The 18270-nt window shown below is 41.2% G+C and overlaps 1 protein-coding gene across 2 annotated transcripts in view; it reads left to right on the top strand.

The window, feature by feature from the left end:
- The first annotated feature begins 1174 nt into the window (after positions 1 to 1174).
- LAMP2 (lysosomal associated membrane protein 2) overlaps positions 1175 to 18270 on the top strand; it is a 31550-nt gene continuing 14454 nt past the window's right edge. The window contains exons 1-5 of one of the 2 annotated variants that reach the window (XM_010963940.3): positions 1175 to 1366; positions 11386 to 11504; positions 12261 to 12474; positions 16327 to 16485; positions 17395 to 17582. In XM_010963940.3, the coding sequence (XP_010962242.1) occupies positions 1303 to 1366; positions 11386 to 11504; positions 12261 to 12474; positions 16327 to 16485; positions 17395 to 17582 (744 nt within the window). In that variant the 5' untranslated portion in view covers positions 1175 to 1302. The remainder of the gene's footprint in view (positions 1367 to 11385; positions 11505 to 12260; positions 12475 to 16326; positions 16486 to 17394; positions 17583 to 18270) is intronic. The other variant, XM_010963941.3, reaches the window with a different exon arrangement.

The following is an 18270-nucleotide window of genomic DNA, read 5'->3' as shown; positions in this document are numbered from 1 at the left end:
GGGTGAGGAGTCACAGGTCCCATTTAAGAGCTAGTAAAAGCTATATAAATTTCCCCAGAAAAATACAAATACATAAATTTTGCATGTAATTTCTTGGGATTCACAAACTGTACCCCCTCCCCCATCCCAGGCCCCCAGTTCATCTACTGACACCAGGTTAAGATCTCCTGGACTAGATGATTTAGAAGCTCTATTTTAGTGTTTCTCAAAGTGTAGTCCAGGGATCATAAAAATCAGAATCACTTGTGGTGCTTGTTTAAAAAAAACAGATTCCAAGGACTGCCATAGACCTATTGTTTCAGAATCTCTGGGGAATGAGGTTGAGGATTCTATATGTTATTAAAAATCCCCGGATGATTCTATTGGAAACATTTGAGAATCAGTGCTTTATCCCAATTTGAGATTTTTCATTTTTGAATGCTTTCATTTGTTGAGTATTTTAGGTTTCATCTGTTCAACCGTCAACGATACCAAATAGCATATTTAGTATGAACTCTAATTAAAGAATATTTACAAGTGTATAGGGAAAGGAAAAACAACTGAAATGGATACATAGATAACAGTGTTCTCTCTCTCTGGGTAGCAGGAAAAGGGATGATCTTTTGTTTTTTTTTTTCCCCCCCCTCTGTCCTATTTTATTTCTCTCTTCCTCATTTTGTTTCTTTCTGTATTTAAAGAAGACTCTTCCTCTTTCTGAGTTCAATTTCCCCATCTGAAAAATAGGGTGTTGTAACTAGTGAATTTCAAGGCCAAGCCCTGCTCTGGCGTTCAGTAACTCCATATTACCCTCTAGCTCCCTTGTCCATTTAATGGCATGAACTGCACGGCCAACTACAGTGTTTGGAGAATCGAATCATGTTTTATTTCTGTAGGTATTACGTGGTGATGCCTAGCAACCGTTTTTACTCCGGCCAAAGTATTTTCTTCCTCGAGGAGTCGGAACTGAAATGATCTCCACTACCTACCCACCTTCAAAAGTTCATCCTCTCTCTTTTGCTTCAGAAAAGGCCGTCCGCGTACATCTCTTAGGAGCGTAGGAATGATTGTGAACCAAAAAGCCAGGGCGTGGTCGCCCCGCCCACCGGGCCCTGCATCACCACCCCTCTGGCCGCTTTCAAACGCGGAGATTGGCTGAAGGTAAGAAAGAGCCCCGCCCCTGGTCTTATGACCCGTGCTGAAGCGCCGAGTCCTGGCTTTCGCAGCGTTGTGGTTGGTGGTCAGCGGCGTTCTGACTCCGGTTCCCGCGAGCCATTTCCCCGGTGTCGCTGCTCTCGTCGCGGCCGCCGCCTGCTCTGCGGAATCATGGTGTGCTTCCGCCTCTCCCCGGCTCCGGGCTCCGGGCTTTTTCTGCTCTGCCTCGTCCTGGGTGAGTTGTCGGGCCCTCCTGCTTAGTCCCTCCGTTTGGGCCCGGGGCGCACAGTTCAGAGGCCACAACCTGAAAGACTGGTCCAGGGGGAGGGGGTTGAGAGGCTGAACGACTGACACTGGGCGTTGGCGCTTGGCCCGAGGGACGAGCAGTGACCTAGAGAAGGCCTGACCGAGGGATGGCGGGGGGAGAAGGGCCCATGAGAGTAAGAAGGGGCAAGTAAGGGGGGTGGACGCCCAGGGAGTAGGTAAGGAAGAGCGAGGAGTGGAGCAGATCGGGGTAGAAAGTAACTGGGGGGAGATGCTTAGGAGTGATGAGAGTAGAAGGACGGTACGTGCAGATTCCAGGGTGGCACATACAATTAGGAGGGTCCTAGTCCTAGGATCAGGGAAGAGTTTTGAAGATGGTGGAAAACTACGGGGCGGGAGAGAAAACTGGGGAGGGAAGAGACTGCCTGCGTGGAGAAGCTTGGGGGAGGGGATCAGCAGATAGGAGTACAGTCTGAGGGGCAGTGAGAGGGTTGGGTGGGGGTGGTGTGCAGATTTGTGGCTGTGGAGGAAGGGTGAGGAACGATGCTGGATTTGAGCTTGGTACTTGGAATTTTGAGGGGGAAGGGATCTAAGGTGGCTGGGGCAGTTTCCAGGCGAAAGAACTTGGACCCAACCTCTGGAGACTAAAGGGATGAGTAGGAACTTTGGTGGGGTGTGAATATCTGGCTTGGAGGTGCTGAGGACGTCGGTTTTCTATCAGTTTTGTTACTTCCTCCCAGCTCGACACTGACGAAAAAGTCCCCAGAGGTTGAGGTTTCAGGGGTGGTGTATCTGAGACTCGTATACTGCCTCTTGGCTTTTCTTCAGAAGCTCCTTTTCTTCTTTCCTCTCACACGACTAGCCTGTTACCTCCATTACCTCGTTTTCAGGGGAGGAGGGTAGGTAACTTCCTAAGGATTGGGTTGTTACCAGATCCTAAGAATGGCTGGATGAAGGTTGGCTGGTGGTGCTACGTGTGCCCTACCCCCCATCCCCAAGCATTGGATCCCTGAGGCCTTTTATGCCTGAAAGGTGAACTTTGGCCAGAATGTCTCTTCCTGACCTGATAAATCCTGTGCTTGTTGCTACCAGACTCTTTTGTTTGTGACCTAGTAAGAGCACAGGAGGAGGAGACCTAGATGGGAGTGGAGAGGAAATAGATACGTTAGGGGCCTGATGAGAAGGCAATGAGAGGTACACATTGTGTAATTCACATTTCAGTCGAATCAAATCAACACCCTGGAATGGGGGATTCTCAATATTTGGCACTATTTGGACAGAATTTGGGTTGTCACAGTTGGGGATTGCTTTTGGCATCTAGTGGGAAGAGGCCAGGTGTGCCTCTGTAAATGCCCTACTGTTCACAGGACAGCACCCCGCCCCAAATAAAGAATTATCCACCTCAAAATGTCAGTAAGTGCCAAAGTTGAGAAAACCTGCCCCAGAGCCGTAGCATTGGAAGGGATCTTGATGATCTAGTGATTCTTAAGGATCATTTCTGGGCGGGGGTGGGGGGGTGTCTGTCAGATCAAAACTATTTTTGGAATAATATTAAGACATTGTCTTTTTCACTCTCATCCTCTTATCAGTACAGTGGAGTTTTCCAGAGGCTGCAGAAGTGTGTGATGACATCACCACTCTGATGGCTCTGATGTGTTTTATTCATTTCTCAGCTTTAATTTCTGGTACTGCAAATACCAATAGATGTAAATCACATAAACCACAGTTCTTTGAGGTCCTCAGTGGATAAGAGAGTAAATAGGTCCTAACGCCAAAACATTGCGAGTCTCGTTGTGCACACGGTGCAGGGTGCAGGAAACTCTTCCGAAGCCCTTCTGAAAGGGGGCCACGGAGGCTTTGCTTGAACAATTCGAAGCCTTCACTCCCCTGTGAAGCACTCGCTGAGGGCCAAACGACCCTAAGAGAGGATTGTTTACAACGAAAAGCACCTTATCAGTGACTAGAACAGATCTGACCAAGGCATCTGTTAATCAGTAGTTCAGTGCCAATTGGATCTGTACAAACACAACACTTACTGTTTAGAGAAAGTGAAAAAAAATCATTGTCCTACTTGTTGCCTTTCATGTCAATTTTTTTTTGTTTTTTAATGAAAGCTTTGTTTTGTTTTGTTTTGTTTTTACAAAAGCATTGCTTGCTCATTGCAGAAAATAAACAGGCAAAAAGAAGCACATAAAAGAACCCATCATCAGCTCATCTGCTAGTTTGCCATTTATTGATTGGGACTAACTAGATTCATCCTCTTGAAAGAATTCCAAGATTGATTCCCTCCATTTTCAAGTCCAGAACAGGATTTGGAGAAGTAGAAGTTAAAAATGTACCTAGGTCAGCTTTTTCAAAGGTACCAGGATGAAAATGAAACCCCCTTTCCTCTACAGCTGCTTTTTCTGCCAGCTGTTGGTTCAGTGTGGAGCTCAAACTCCTGTGTTTTTTTGTTTCTTAAGATTTTAGCAGTTCTTTGGGGGAGGATATAGCACAGTGGTAGAGTGCCTTAGCATGCAGGAGGTCCTGGGTTCAATCCCCAGTACCTTGATTAAAAAAGAAATGTAGCAATTCTTAAGTTGCTTGCTGGGTTTTGCAGGTTACTTTTATTAAAATGGATACCAAGTGTAGTTTTTTGAAAACAAATATTTGTAAAGTACCTGCTATGAATTTCATGCAAAGGGAACGGGGGAAGGAGGCTCTGTTCCTGAATTTATAGTCTCATTAGGGTTAGTGCTCCAGCTGAGCCAATTTCACTTTGTAGCTTTTTAACTGTCTCAGCTCCAACAGGTAACTTTTAAAGAAGAGCTGCTTTAGAGTAAGTATAGGAAAGAATTCTGAGAGTCTCTGTCTTTTTCACAGAGATTAAATTTTGCTGGTATTTATTTGAATGAATTATAACTGAATAGAGAGCTTTCTGAAGAAACACTATAGGGAGGCAGTGTAAAGAGAGCAGTGGATGAGAAGCATCCTTGCTTATGTTCCCTTTGGGACATCACAGATTTCAGAATTCTGTGGTTGTTGATTCCTGTAACTAGTCTGACTTCTGGTTTTTATAAGGTTGAGGCTTTTCTGGGTGGGAAAAAGGTAAGTGTCCTGAGTGTGTACTTCACTAGTAGGAGTCCCTCCTTCCCACAGTGTTTATGGAAAGACTGTTGTATACCAGCCTCTAGGTGAAAGGAATGGATGGAGCACTAGATGAGACAGATAAGGTCCCTGCTCTCAGGGTGCTTACATTTTAGTGGAGGAAGACTGCCCAGCAGGTAAATGATACAGTTTCAGATAGTGATAAGCACTGGGGAGAGAATGAAGCAGGTAATGAGAAAGAAGCAAAGGGAGATGATAGGAGTGGGAGGGGGCCCTCCTTTACATTTTGTGGTCAGAAGGCCTTCATTGTAGGGTGTTTGAGCAGAGACCTAAGTGTTGGAAGGAGGCCAGCCAGATGACTTATCCGGAGGAATAGGAGTAAATCTTGTCTTTCCCAAACTCAGGTTATTAGGCTAGTGTATATTTCACTCTTTTTTTTTTCCCCAGTACTGGTCAAGTCTCCCCTCTGGTGTTAGTCTCTGGGAGTGAAGACTGTCTTATGTATTATTGTTTCCCATTACCTGCCTAGTCCAGGCCCTGGTAGTACATGGTTAACTCTTAGTAAAAATTTTGAGGGTGGTCATTGGTGGGCGCTGCGGATTTGACAGTGAACCAGACCAACTTGGTCTTTTTATTCTCTGAACCTTAAATTACATTTTACAAGGTTTTTTTTTTTTGTGTGTGTGTGTGTGTTTTTGGATTGAGAACTTCAAGATCAGTGCTACGCAGCACACATAAGTATAAACCAATTTATTAAAGTATAATCCCATATGATAATGCTAGTATCTTACCTGTACCCCTTCACATATACCTACATAGTAGTGAAAGTTCACATGGAGAACTGTGAAGGAGCTCAGAAGGAGAATAAGGTTTTCATTCACAAAGAGCCAGTCTCTCTTCTTTTGGAGGTGATCGAAAAGTAAAAAAGTAATCATTAAGATTTTTCTGTAGCCTTACCACTAATAACTTTGATTTCAAGGTTCTGCTGAAATTATTCTAGTTTTAATAGAGATTCTTGAAAGGACAGGCTTATTTATTATTCATCCATTGGTCGCTGGTAATCATATCTGATAGGATTTATAGATATTCAGATATTTCTCATGAGTGCAGCTTTCTCTCCCTATATCCTTGGGTGGAATTTGTGATCAAGGATTGTTTTACAGCATTATAGCCGACTTCAGTGGTAACTTGGTACAGGAAGACTGCCCTTCTTCCTGGAGTGACTAAAGCATTCCGATCATAATTTCAGATTAAAGTGATCAGAGATCTCCTCAGATCCAAAAATGTACTTTATAAGTACTTGTTGGTATCCTGCTGTGCATTGCAAAAGAATTCTGGAGGTCTGCCAAACTCCACTCAGCAATAAGCACTTTCCATTAGTTGAATGGTGTTGAATCTTCCTTACCCACTCTCTGACCTTAAAAAATTATTTCTAGCTTAAACTCATATTATTTCTTTTTAAAGAGATTTGCCAGAAATTAAGAGTATCAGCAACTGAATGGAGTAATTGTACTTATATTAGGAGTTGTAAATGGGGAACAATTTGACATAACCTATGAATTGAGAAGAAAGTGAATAGGTAATTGTAAGCCTATGTTTTTTTTTTTTTAAGACCCATTCTGAATTGATGAGTTTGAGGACAGGAGTCCATAACTCACTGTGATGAAAGTAGGCATACCTAAAATTTGGGAAGCATCCCTTTAAATGCTATGTTTACTAGAAGGGAAATTTTTAAGCTGGAATCTCTAATTTGTCTGGCAAAGTTCTCTTAGCTCTGAAGGGCTTACATGCTTTTGAAGGATGTATTAGAGAGAAACACTACAGTTCTTAGCAAGGTTAACTTGCCCAGGGTCTCACAGCTGGTAAATTGGACTGCCCAATTTGAATTCTGGTTCTTTAACTCCAGTGATGGGGTTCTTAATCGCCTCATTATATTGCCTCTTAGATCATTGTCTGTTTTTCACTGGTTTTGTTTTACCACTAGTATTATGTTCCCACTCCACCCCCATCTTGTTTACAAATGTATATTTTTCAACTATACTTTGGGTCAAGTAGACTTGTAAAAACCTAGCCACTTTTTTTTTTAAACCTAGTCACTTTTCGTAGTGTCTCATGCTTGGAGTCCTGAGTTCTAAAAGAACCTGTGAATGATCTCTTTGGAAACACTATTAAGAGGATATTTGAATTTGAGAAAGTTGATGTTACCTATTTTCTTTTCTTTGGAGAATAAACCCTCAGCTCAGTAATTACACATTCTAAGATATACTCAGCTGTGGTTTTTTAATGTCATAAAGCCTTTTAAACAAAAATGGTTTGGCTATTCTAAAATCAAACACAGCAATAAGGATGGAAATGATTTGCTGAAGATTTTTTACCAAAGTGTTAATGTTTCAACTATAAACTTACCTTATGTGAGAAGCATTATTCCTAGCTTGAAATCCATGTCAAAATTTACTGAGGAGAAAAACTGACATGGGGATTGAGGGAGTATCCAGAAGACTGATAGGTTAGGTTCATGATTTGGAAGAGCTAAAGGCTGGACTTCCTGTAATTAGATTAAGCTGTGTTCCAGGTCCTTGCATGGTATTTCCACCTTGATATAATCAGTCAGCATTTATTGAGAATCTAATATGTATTCAGCGCTACTAGGAACGATAGGAGATAGATGAAAGTAACAGACCTGGTCTCCCCCCACCATGACATCTGTGATAGATGACATTCATATAAAAGACACACTCCTAGGGCCTGTGGCATAGATAAGATCAGCTGTCTAACAGCATATTGGAATTCAAATGAGTGGCAGAGACCTTATCAAAATGGAATCTTGAATCTATCCATGTATATCATTCATTCACAGGCTTTGGCACTGTTTTTTATTAGTTAACAGATTACTTGCTGTATGCTGTAATTTACCATGGCACATCAGTTTGTTGCGAAGTGACAGTTGAAAACTTGTCTTGGAGCTTCTGATAATAGGGGAGACAGGATTTACAGGCATAAAATAACTGAATAATTCAGGATAGTGGAAAATATGTGGGGATATGCATTATGACTGCTCCTTGAGGGCTTTTATAGTCAAGGAGATCTTTATAGAGAAAATGGCTGCTGAAAAATGGACGACATCTCATTAACTGTAAGCAACAGAAATAAAATCTCATTGATTTTAAGCAGAAAAGAAATTTATTAAAAAGATGCTGGGACATGTGCATACCTGCTCTTCCCCAGTCCTATTCCCAGGAAACAGATGACCCTGTATCTCAAGGCAGCCAGTATTCCCAGTGGCTTCAAATTTGGTGCCAAGAAACCCAGGCATCTGTGTTGACCTATGAGCACATGTAAAGAGACCTTCCCCACTTTTTAATTTTTTTAATAGACATACTAGCTTTCAACAACTCTGCACAGGTGGTCACTTCCACGTTGGCCCATCTTGTGACCTCCTCGTCTTGAGCCTACAATTTCACTCCTAGATACATATCAAACCAGCACACATACACGTGTTCACCAATGAGTCCATCTGTAATAGAACCAAACTGGAAACTATCCAAATGTCCATCAGCAGTAGCATAGACAAGTGGTGCAGTATTTACCCACTGACAGAAGGCTATACAGACAGTGAGAAATGACAAACTGCAACCACACACAGCAACATGGGTGAATCTCACAGATGTAATATTGAGTGAAAGAAGCCAGCTACAAAAGAGCATAGTGAATGATTTCATTTACATCAAGTTGAAAACCAGGCAAAACTGATCTATACTGTTAGAAGTCAGGATGGTGGCTGCCCTTGAAAGGGAATTAGTAACTGGAGGAGGGAACAAGGGGACTTTGGGGAGTTCTTGGAGTGTTCTGTTTCCTGACATAAGTCGGTTCATTTTGTGAAAATTCTTTGATTTGTATACTTTGTGCATTTTCCCTTTTACGTGTATGCTGTGTACTTTTCTGTGTGTATGTTACACATCAATAAAGTTTTACTTTACTAAAGAATGTACGTTAGGTACCTCAGAATTACCGGGGCTCTTAACTATATATTGCAAAGCCTAGTTTGATACCCCAAATCTCACTACTGAACTGCACTACCACTGCCAAGCAGTAAACTGTATCCTGCACCCCTGGCCACTGCTGCTAGCTTGCTGCCCTTGTTGCCTGGGAGCCTGATCCTGCTGTAGCTGCTTCCACCTGAGGGTGATAACTCATCCCTGCCTCCATTTCGCTGCCCTGTTCCAAATCTGGAGTGGATGCCTTTATTAGATGGAGCCTAACACAAGTGCCCATCCTTGCCTCAAGGGAGGCTGGGAAAGCAAATATCCAACATTTTCAACTGTTCTAGCAGGTGCTGATATCTGCCAGAAATTTAAAAAAAAAAAAGGCAGAGTAGGGGGTTCTGTTTTAGATTTGGGGGCAGCCAAAAAGAGTGAAATCCCTCCTGAGGCAAACATTTAGGTCATAGAAGAAAGTCAGTTTCAAGCGTAGGAACAAGAGAAGCCTGGGGTAGAGGTTGATGAGAGCTTGGGAATGGGTCCAGTGGAACAAGTTTAACCAGATTAAAGGGTGTGTTCTGGGAGTGTGGCTTGAGAGAAGTTGAAGGAATAGGGCGGGACAAGATTAAGGATTACTTTGAAAGTCAGGCACAGGAATTTAAATTTAATGTGGGAATTTGGGAGCCAGGAAAAGGTTTTGAACAAGCAAGTGTCCTGAGAGGAAGAGGTATTTGAGGACCATTAACCCCACAGCACCTCTAGGGGCGGCTGGAGGCCTCTGTAGTAAGTTAAGGGTGAGGTGGTGGATTGGGAGTAGAAATAAAAGGCAAAGACTGGGTTTAAGAGGGAATTTGAAGGAACAAAGTCAATAGGACTTCACGAGGAGGATGAAGTAGAAGCTAATTCCCAAAACCTTGTGAGCCTGAGTGGCTGTTCGAGGCCTGCCTGTCCTTCAGAGCTACTGAGGCTGCGGAGGGGACCAGTTTGGAGGAAGTCAAAGAATGAATTTTAGTTTTGGGATTGTCGAGTTTGAGGTGATAGGCATTGAGTAAAAGTGGTCTCTGTGCAATCGCAGATGGAGATGGAGGAGTGGAGGAAGCTCCAAAAGGCCTAACTCTCACAGGGAGAAGGGCTGGGAAGGCTCTAGAACAGAAGGTGCTGGGCCCTCAGGGCATTTCTCAGGCCTCATTTATAGGCTGGCAGGTAGGCTGTGCTGACTTAATGTCCTGGTGACCTTGAACCACAGCCTGTGCCTTCTGCTCTGTGAAGCTGCCCCCCCCCCCACTGATACTCTCCCTGTTTTCCACTGTTTTCTTCCTGTTACTCAGGTATCTTTGGAAGGGAAATGATTAATGCCTGCCAGGCTTCTCTCTGTGTTTTCTAATAGTTTTGAATGCAAGGAGGATATGTTAAAGCCAGGGCCCTTCGACCAGACCAAGAGAGATGGCATACAGAAAGCAGGCCTCCGGTTGATTAGAAAAAATACAAGCTGCAGATCTCAGCACCGCTCCAGGGTAGCCTGGGACCAGTGATGACAGCTCCATTCCACATGGTACTTAGATGTGGGGTAAAATGGCTGGAAAGCCTTCCGAGGCTTCCCAAGGCCCTTTCAAGCCTCGGCCGATACATCCAGGCACTGTCAGTCACCACGAACTCCGTCTAGCATATGAGACTCAGGCCTGGCGAGGCAGCCTGGTCTCCGGAGCATGACAGCGGCTTTTGTGTACGGCTTGAAAGCTGTTGCTGAGGCATGCCTTCTTGGTATTCCTCTTAGGACTTGATTCTCTGTAGTCTGTAGCATGTCCCTGCTTGTAGGTGACGCTGGAGTGCTCAGATATCATTCAGGGACACACAGCTCTCTTAACAGGATACAGCTCACCCCTTGGGTGGGGTGTGAGACGGTGAAGAAAATCCTCAGATGGCTGCTCGTCATTTATGCTGCTGTTGTGTTTGCTGCTGTATCGTATTTTGAGTCCTGGGGCTCTTCCGTGTAATAGGTTATGTCCCTGTGCTTAACCTAGTGTAGAAGATCAGAGTCAAGTTAGCTGAAAAGTCCCAAGACTTTTCTGTCCCTGAAAAGTTTGTCTGCTAAGAGAGAGGGAGCAGGTTGAGAATGTAGGAAGTGACTTTCAGCCCATCTCAAAAGATTAATTAGCCATTCTATCAGTTGGATTTTTAAATGAAACAAAAATGATGAACGTGACATTTATAAAAATCAACCTTTTGCTTATGGCTCTAATAGCCTTCACAACACTTCCTTTGGTCACATGGTACACATGCTTAGAAAGATTTATCTCACATCTAATTCACGTCAGAATAAAATTGTTTGTCAAGACATCTGAGTGTCATAGGTCATGTAGCTTGTGACAGGATTTAAAGCAACAAGACCGCAGAAATAGATTTATCATAATTTTTGCAGAGAAAATGCCACCAGCTGACTTCAGAGAAGCAGGAGTTTAACACCCCTCCCACAACTTCCCCTTAACCTCATTTACCTTAAAAAATGAAAGTCCTAACAAGTAAACTATAATTGCCTAAAACAAAACTAGCAAGGCACAGATGAGTGTGGAAATGATTACTAGGAGGTAGAAGGCAAATGGCACCAGTCCGTGCCCTTACCTAAACATCCTAGGTTGAGTAACCCTTCCTTTGGGGTGGGGTAGGTGACTTTTATCAACAGGATTCTGATAAAAGATCAAACAAATCACCAAGGTAGATACCATATGTGTTAAAAATACTTTTGTTTCATTTGAGAGCCGGTTGAACTTCAGTAGTAGACAGAGCTTGTTTTTATTTTATATTGTAGTCCAATTTAAAAATCTTAATCTTTTCATCTTTTTTTACTGAGTTATAGTCGGTTTACAATGCTTTGTCAATTTCTGGCATATAGCACAATTAAAAACCTTAATCTTTTTACTAAATCTAGGAGCTGTCTCATCTTATGCATTGGAACTTAATTTGACCAATTCGGAAAAAGCCACTTGCCTTTATGCAAAATGGCAGATGAATTTCACAATACGCTATGAGACCACAAACAAAACTTTTGTAAGTATTTTTTTTCTCTGAGTTTTATATAGTAGGAATTGAATTCTACTCTTTTTCATCCTTTTCCATGCATTTATACAAATAAGATTTCATATGTTAACTGACTTAACATGTAAATTCTGTGAAGCTATTTTAACATGTACACCTAAAAGTATTCTATTTAGTGTTGGAATGAGTATTTTAATTCATCAGTTCCTTGGAGTTTATTTGTAGTTGGTTAAGGGCATATGATCTGAAGACTGGTGTTTCAGGTCTAACTACTTCTATAATGTTTTAAACATGTACTAACATCAAAGCTTGCCCTTGTTAAAAATAGCTTACCATTAAAAAATCTCCTTTGAGGGGGCGTGCATAGCTCAGTGGTTGAGCGCATGCTTAGCATGCACGAGGTCCTGGGTTCAATCCTCAGTACCTCCATTAAAAAAAAAATCTCCTTTTTGGGGGGAGTATCTTTCAATCCTTTCACCTTATTTTCTTTTGGTTGAAGTCCTGCCTGCTTAAAGCCTGATTGAAAAGAAATCAGCTTAACAGAAGTTCAGGCCAGTTTTCCTTTTCCTTTTAGATGTGCATAAATTTGTTCAGAGGGACTGGTGTGTGGTTGAAGAATCTGAGACTGGTCAGCGCAGACAGAGGGCAGCCTGGCAGCGTGTGTGTGCGTGTGTGAGTGAAATAGACTTGAAGTGGCGTCCCCTGTGGAAATGCTTGTGCACATTGCTGCCTGTTTGTGCCTGACCCCCGAACTTCTTTTTCTTTTAGAAAACTGTAACCATTTCAGACCATGGTACTGCCACATATAACGGAAGCTTCTGTGGGGATGACCACAACGGTCCCAAAATCGCTGTGCAGTTTGGATCCGGTTTTTCCTGGACTGTGAATTTTACAAAGGAGCTGTCTGCTTATTCAATTGACAGCATCTTCTTTTCCTACAACACTAATGATAGCACAACATTTCCTGATGCTAAAGAAAAAGGTAACTTTAAGAATTGGATTGTGTTGTGTTCTCTTATTCTTTATTAATAATAAAAATGTAAATCATTTAAAGACCATCTTTTTTGCACATCCATCTTCCTAACTAGAATAGAGATGTCATATCTTTGTATCGTCTTGCACAGCACAGTGTTTGACACAGTGATGATATTGGCTGTCACTGCCAGGTGCTTTACTCTGTACCAGATGGTACCCTAAGTATGTTGCCAGCAGAATCTCAATCCTTAACAGCAAGTAGATATTATCTCAACTTTATAGGTAAAGGGAATGAGGCTTGATGAGATTTGATATCTTTCCCAAAAGTCACACAAGCGAGTAAGCGTGTGAGCTGGTGTTTGAACCAGTCTGTTGAGCTTGTAGGGTCCATGCACTTAACGATTATTTATTATCATTTATTTCATCCAGTAGTGGGCAATCAACAAGTGTTGAATGAATGAGAAAATCCTTTACTAATAACTATTTTAAATGTGTACAAGTTTAGTAGCCTGAGACCAGCAGAAATGCTTCATCTTCATATCTTTTTTACCATTTAGATAGGATTTTGACTGAAAAGTTAAAAAAGGTAAGATGGCTAAAGTAGACATTTGCTGCTATTTTGAAACAGTTTTACGTCACAGTGAACTTGGGAAGGCATTGGCAATTATTCCATTCTTTTAACTACTGGAACTGAAATGTGTATTAAAATATTTTGAGATATGGATAATGGAGGTTTCAGTTTTGTTAGGGATGTAATTCTCTCCTTTCTCCCTGCCCCACTGAGATTGGGTTATGAACATGGTGTTTGTAGTAGCTTAGCATTTCTCACAGTTACTATTTCATTCTGACTCCAGACGCACAGGTAGATGGCCTTTAGTTTCCTGAACTGGGGGATGAGTGACTCATTTGGATTTATGGATATCAAAAGATCATATTTTAAGGACCCAGTAGTGAATGAGCTCATGTAAAATTTGGCAGGTGTCACTGAGACTTGAAAAATCAAATCCTAGATCCTCTTACAAATCCTAGTTTTCCTTTTACTGATCTCTTAGTTTGAGAGGATAGCTAAAACAAGTGTGTTATTGGCTATCTTGTATATTTAGCTTTCTGCCCTATATTTTCTTTCAGAACTAGTGTTAAGATTTGCCCCTGGAGGGGGAGGGTATAGCTCTGTGGTAGAGCGCACGCTTAGCATGCACAAGTCCTAGGTTCCATCCCCAGTACCTCCATTAAAAATAAATTAATTAATTAAACCTAATTACCTCCCCCTTGCTGCCCCCAAAAAAGAAAAAAAATGCCCTTTTAACTTTTAAGGAGCTTAAAAACTAGTTGGAGAGACAAAGTGAAGATGTTTCCCCGAGTTATATGGAAAAATTGGAAAGCATTAAGATCAATGTGAAGTTGTTGTTTGTGTTTTGGGGGTGGAGGGTTCATAAGTCTTTTCTGACAATGTGAGGAAAGCTCTAGACCCCCTCTCTCAAAATACAGAGTAAACTTTGCATATGGTACATAGCCCCTGAGCCCGTCTGTGGATGCCTGTAGACAGGTGGTCCTGATGAGGAACAGAGGTCAGCGTGCATCAGAGGAGTGAGAAAGCTTGGTGTGAGGAGGATCTGAGCTGAAAGTAGACCCAATGGTAGAATTTGAGTAAGCGGAGAATTTTGGGCAGAATATTTCCAGCAGGGGGAAGCATAGTATGTGCAGCAGTAATTGGAGAGCTGCCCAATTAAAATAGAGGCTGTGTGCGTAGTAGAAGGAAGATCAAGCTGGCTAGGTGCAGTGGGTCTAAATTATAGGGGGCCTTGGAAGCCAAGGAAAGGCATTTAGCTTGATGGGATAGGCACTGGGGAACCATTTTAGGTTTTAAAGCAGGAGAATGATATCTCAGGAGCAGAGAGTAGTTTATAAAGAATGTTCTGCAGGATTAATTAGTAAGTGAGGAGACTTCAGGCAGAGATGCCAGCGTTAAGAGGCTGTTATAGGAATCCGGGGATGATGAAATGAGTACCTGGACCAAGGGGGGTGGCAGTAAAAGCAGATGAGGTTTAATCTGAATGGTTTGATTGAAAAACTGTGGGCTCTGAAATGGTAACACCTGTATCTCCCTCCTTTTTAACAGGGGAAGATGCAATTTTATTACTAACTTATCTGTAATATTTGAGATTTAAAATGGTTTCCTTAAATGGACTGTTGACAGGTTTTGAAATAATTCAGTGTTTTATTTTTAAGCATCTGATAATTGAAGTGACTTTGAAGCTGCTGTTTTCTATAAAAAACTTTTTTCATGATTAAATTACAGAAAAGGACAGAATAATATAATAGATCCACACATGTACCCATTACCCACAACTAATTAATGCCATTTTTCCCATATTTGCCTCATCTTTTTTTGATATCTGTATATATATATATATTTTTATTGAATGCCTCATCTTTTTATTTAAAGAAATAGAACCTTACAGATGCCCTCAGTTTCCTTTGTACCCACTCCCCAGAGCCATTTTCCTCCCTGCCTCCTGAGAGGAAATCACTCTTGGGAATTTGGGGCATAGCCTTGTATTTGACTATGTATATGTTCATAAATAACACATTGTTTGAAAAATGACATAGCTTTATGTGTAACTCCAGTATGTCTACAACTTGTTTTTGCACTCACTTTAAAAAAATTAATTAATTAATTTTATTTTGTAGGGAGGTAGTTAGGTTTTTTTTTTTTTAATGGAGGTACTGGGGATTAAACCCAGGACCTTGTGCATGCTAGGCACACACTCTACCCCCTGAGCTATACGCGTCCCTTGCAGTCATTTGTTTTTGAGATCTGTCTATATTCAGCCAGTTCCTGTATCTATTTACTTATGTTGACAGTGAGAGACAGTATTGGAGAAAAATATTCCAGTTCACTGGTTAGGAAAAAAATTGTTTTCCCCTTTGGCCAGTAGGGGGTGCCAAGGCAGCAGAAGTTAGCTGCCTTGCTACATGATGGAAAGGCACAGAAGGCAGCTTATATTAAGGACCTTGAATACCTTCCTTCCTTGCTGTTTCTCCAAAAGGAACTAAGCCATTTGGGTGGAAAAGTGTGATCTTACCCTTTTGAAGTTTCACTACATGGATTATTATAATAACTCTGTACAGAATGGCGGCAACTTACTGCTTTCACATTCTGACGATTTCCTGAATTGGAATAGTCTTTAAATTCTATCCAGGAAGAGGTTCCAAAAAGTCATTTTAGTTACTGTAAGTTACATTGGGATAGTAGCACAAAAATAAGGATTTACTATAAAATCCTTGAATGTTCCATCTCTCTTCCTTGCTTCATCAGTATTGATTCTACCTCAGCTATGTGCTTTCACATTTGGCCTCTTTGCTGTCTTTCTGCTGCCCCTCACTGTCTTGATTTAGGCAACCCCTACTCACTTTTCACCTTAACCAAGCCCCTCAGCCTTCTAACTAGTTTTCCTCTTAAGTAACTTTACTTAAAAGTTTTCTACTCTGCCTGTCCTCTACAATTTTGCCATCTTCCTTAAAATAAATGATGTGTTATTTCCAGCTTTAAAAACTGAAGCTAACCTTCCATTGCTAAGAAAATCAAGCCCAGACTGTCCTTAGATCATAGAAGATGCATCAGTGTGTGACCACCTGCGACTCACCTTTCCTTCCTAATCCCCATTACGTCTTTCTTCTTACTATCTATGTTTCAGCCATAGTGAATTTGTCAGTCCCTGAACAGGTCTTGTCCTTTGTCACTTCAGGGATGGGATGGGGTCAGGCAGCAGAAGAAATGAAAGTCCAATGTGTATTTTTATACGATCACATCCCTCCTACCTTCTTGGAAACAGCTATTGTTAATCTTGTTTTACAGAAGTTTTTACTGTTTATGACCGTGTGATGTTCACAATTCCATTGAATGACATCTTTAGATGCAATAGTTTATCAACTATAGAACAGAATAGTGTTGTCCAGCGCTACTGGGATGTTCATGTACAAGCTTTTGTCCAAAATGGCACAGTGAGCACAAAAGGTGAGTACTTAAAGTGGATATTTCGATGCATGGGTCCTAAGTTAAGATTACAGTATACCGGGTAGCTTTAGTTGAAATTGTTATTTCAGAGCATTTGTATGTTAAGATTTACACTGGACTATAAAGTTTTTATAAATAACAGCAATTCTTATTCTTGGAACTTGCAGTTTTAAGTTTCTCATGTACATGTGTTGGGAGAGTCTTTTAAAATGCTCTACCTGTTGAGTTTTCAGCTGATAAAACTTAATCATTGTTTGAGCAAATCCTCAAATAACATTTGATCCTTTTTAGCTTTTGAAGATCCAAGACAAAAGCTTAGAAATTGGATTTCTGTGTTCTAATCTTGACTTTTATAAATTGATTTTATAACTTTTATATGACTTCATGAAAATAAACAATAATTTCTCATTGAGTTCTGAAAAGCTACCAGCACTTCCTAAGAAGAGGTTGAAATGCCTGTGATTTGCTGTAAGGGTAACACAGGTAAAAGGTTTATTTGTGTTTACATCCCTCAATGATTTCTAAACTATTTTCAGGGAAACACTCTCCCTCCTTAGAGTGCTTGTATGTGGGAAAGGAGAGGGCAGGCCTAGGTAGGAGTGAAATGTTTTCAAACTTTAATCTGATTTTCACCTCAAGAGGCGGGTGATTTTTTGAGGAACAAAAGGACTCAAGGGTCTGAAAAGATGCGTGTGTGGCCGTGTGTGAGTAGGTGCAGCATTTGTATGTGTTGGGAGCCTATCGGCCATGTCATAACTCTTCACATTATCTACATATGAAGCAGCGGTTTGAGAACCTCTTCCCTGAATACAACCCTTTTGGTCTTCAATTGTGAGAAATATTTCGCTCTTCCCTGGCTTTATGAATTAAGAAAAAGTTTACTGTAGCTTATTTTGTTCTTTGTCTCAGAGTTTCTGTGTGATAAAGATAAAAGTGCAACCACAGTGGTACCCGTCATTCCCACCACTGCGCCAGCTCCTACCACAACACCCACTCCAAAGGAAAAACCCGAGGTTGGATCCTATGCAGTGAAGAATAGCAATGGTACCTGTCTTCTGGCTACCATGGGGCTGCAACTGAACGTTACTCAAGATAAGGTATAGTTGCCTATTTTTATTGATACATTCTTTTTAATTATGTATTTATTACTTCTTTTATTGAAGTATAGTTGATTTGCAATGTTGTGTTAGCTTCTCGTGTACAGCATAGTGATTCAGTCATACATATGTATATATACATATTCTTTTTCATTGTAGGTTATTACAAGATATTGTATATAGTTCCCTGTGGAATCAGAGATTTTAAAGAATAGATTTGATCTAAGGCTAAGAGGTAGAGTTGGAGCCCAGATATAAAATAAAGGCTTATTTATTGATACATTCTTTTTATATCTCCTTTCAAATGTAGTGGGTCCAACCTTCAGCCCAAGAGTAGTGTTATTAGAATGATGCAGAATTAAATAGAGATTTGATGTTGACTTGTAGAGTTTTGATTAGTTAGGAGTTACTATAACCATGAAGAGTTAATGTTGCTATCAAGGCATTGTCTTGGCCAGCAGGAAACCTAGCAGTTTAAAGGGCTCTTGGGGGCTTAGATTCTGTCTGCCATCAGTAGATCAGAATCTAAGTGGTTGATCTTTATTTCAGTTAGTTTAAAATATAAACTTTTATCTAAACCACACTGTAGGTTGTATGGAACAGCGCCACTGTTTCTCTAGCTATTTGCTGGCTTGAATGGTATGGCTGGATAGATAGGTAATAGATGTGAGTACACGATGGCACTTCT

The sequence above is a fragment of the Camelus bactrianus genome, chromosome X (assembly GCF_048773025.1).
Source record: "Camelus bactrianus isolate YW-2024 breed Bactrian camel chromosome X, ASM4877302v1, whole genome shotgun sequence".
In the NCBI taxonomy this organism is placed as follows: Eukaryota; Metazoa; Chordata; class Mammalia; order Artiodactyla; family Camelidae; genus Camelus; species Camelus bactrianus.
The sequence above is the reverse complement of the archived record's forward strand: the minus strand, read 5'-3'. Positions and strand labels throughout refer to the sequence as shown.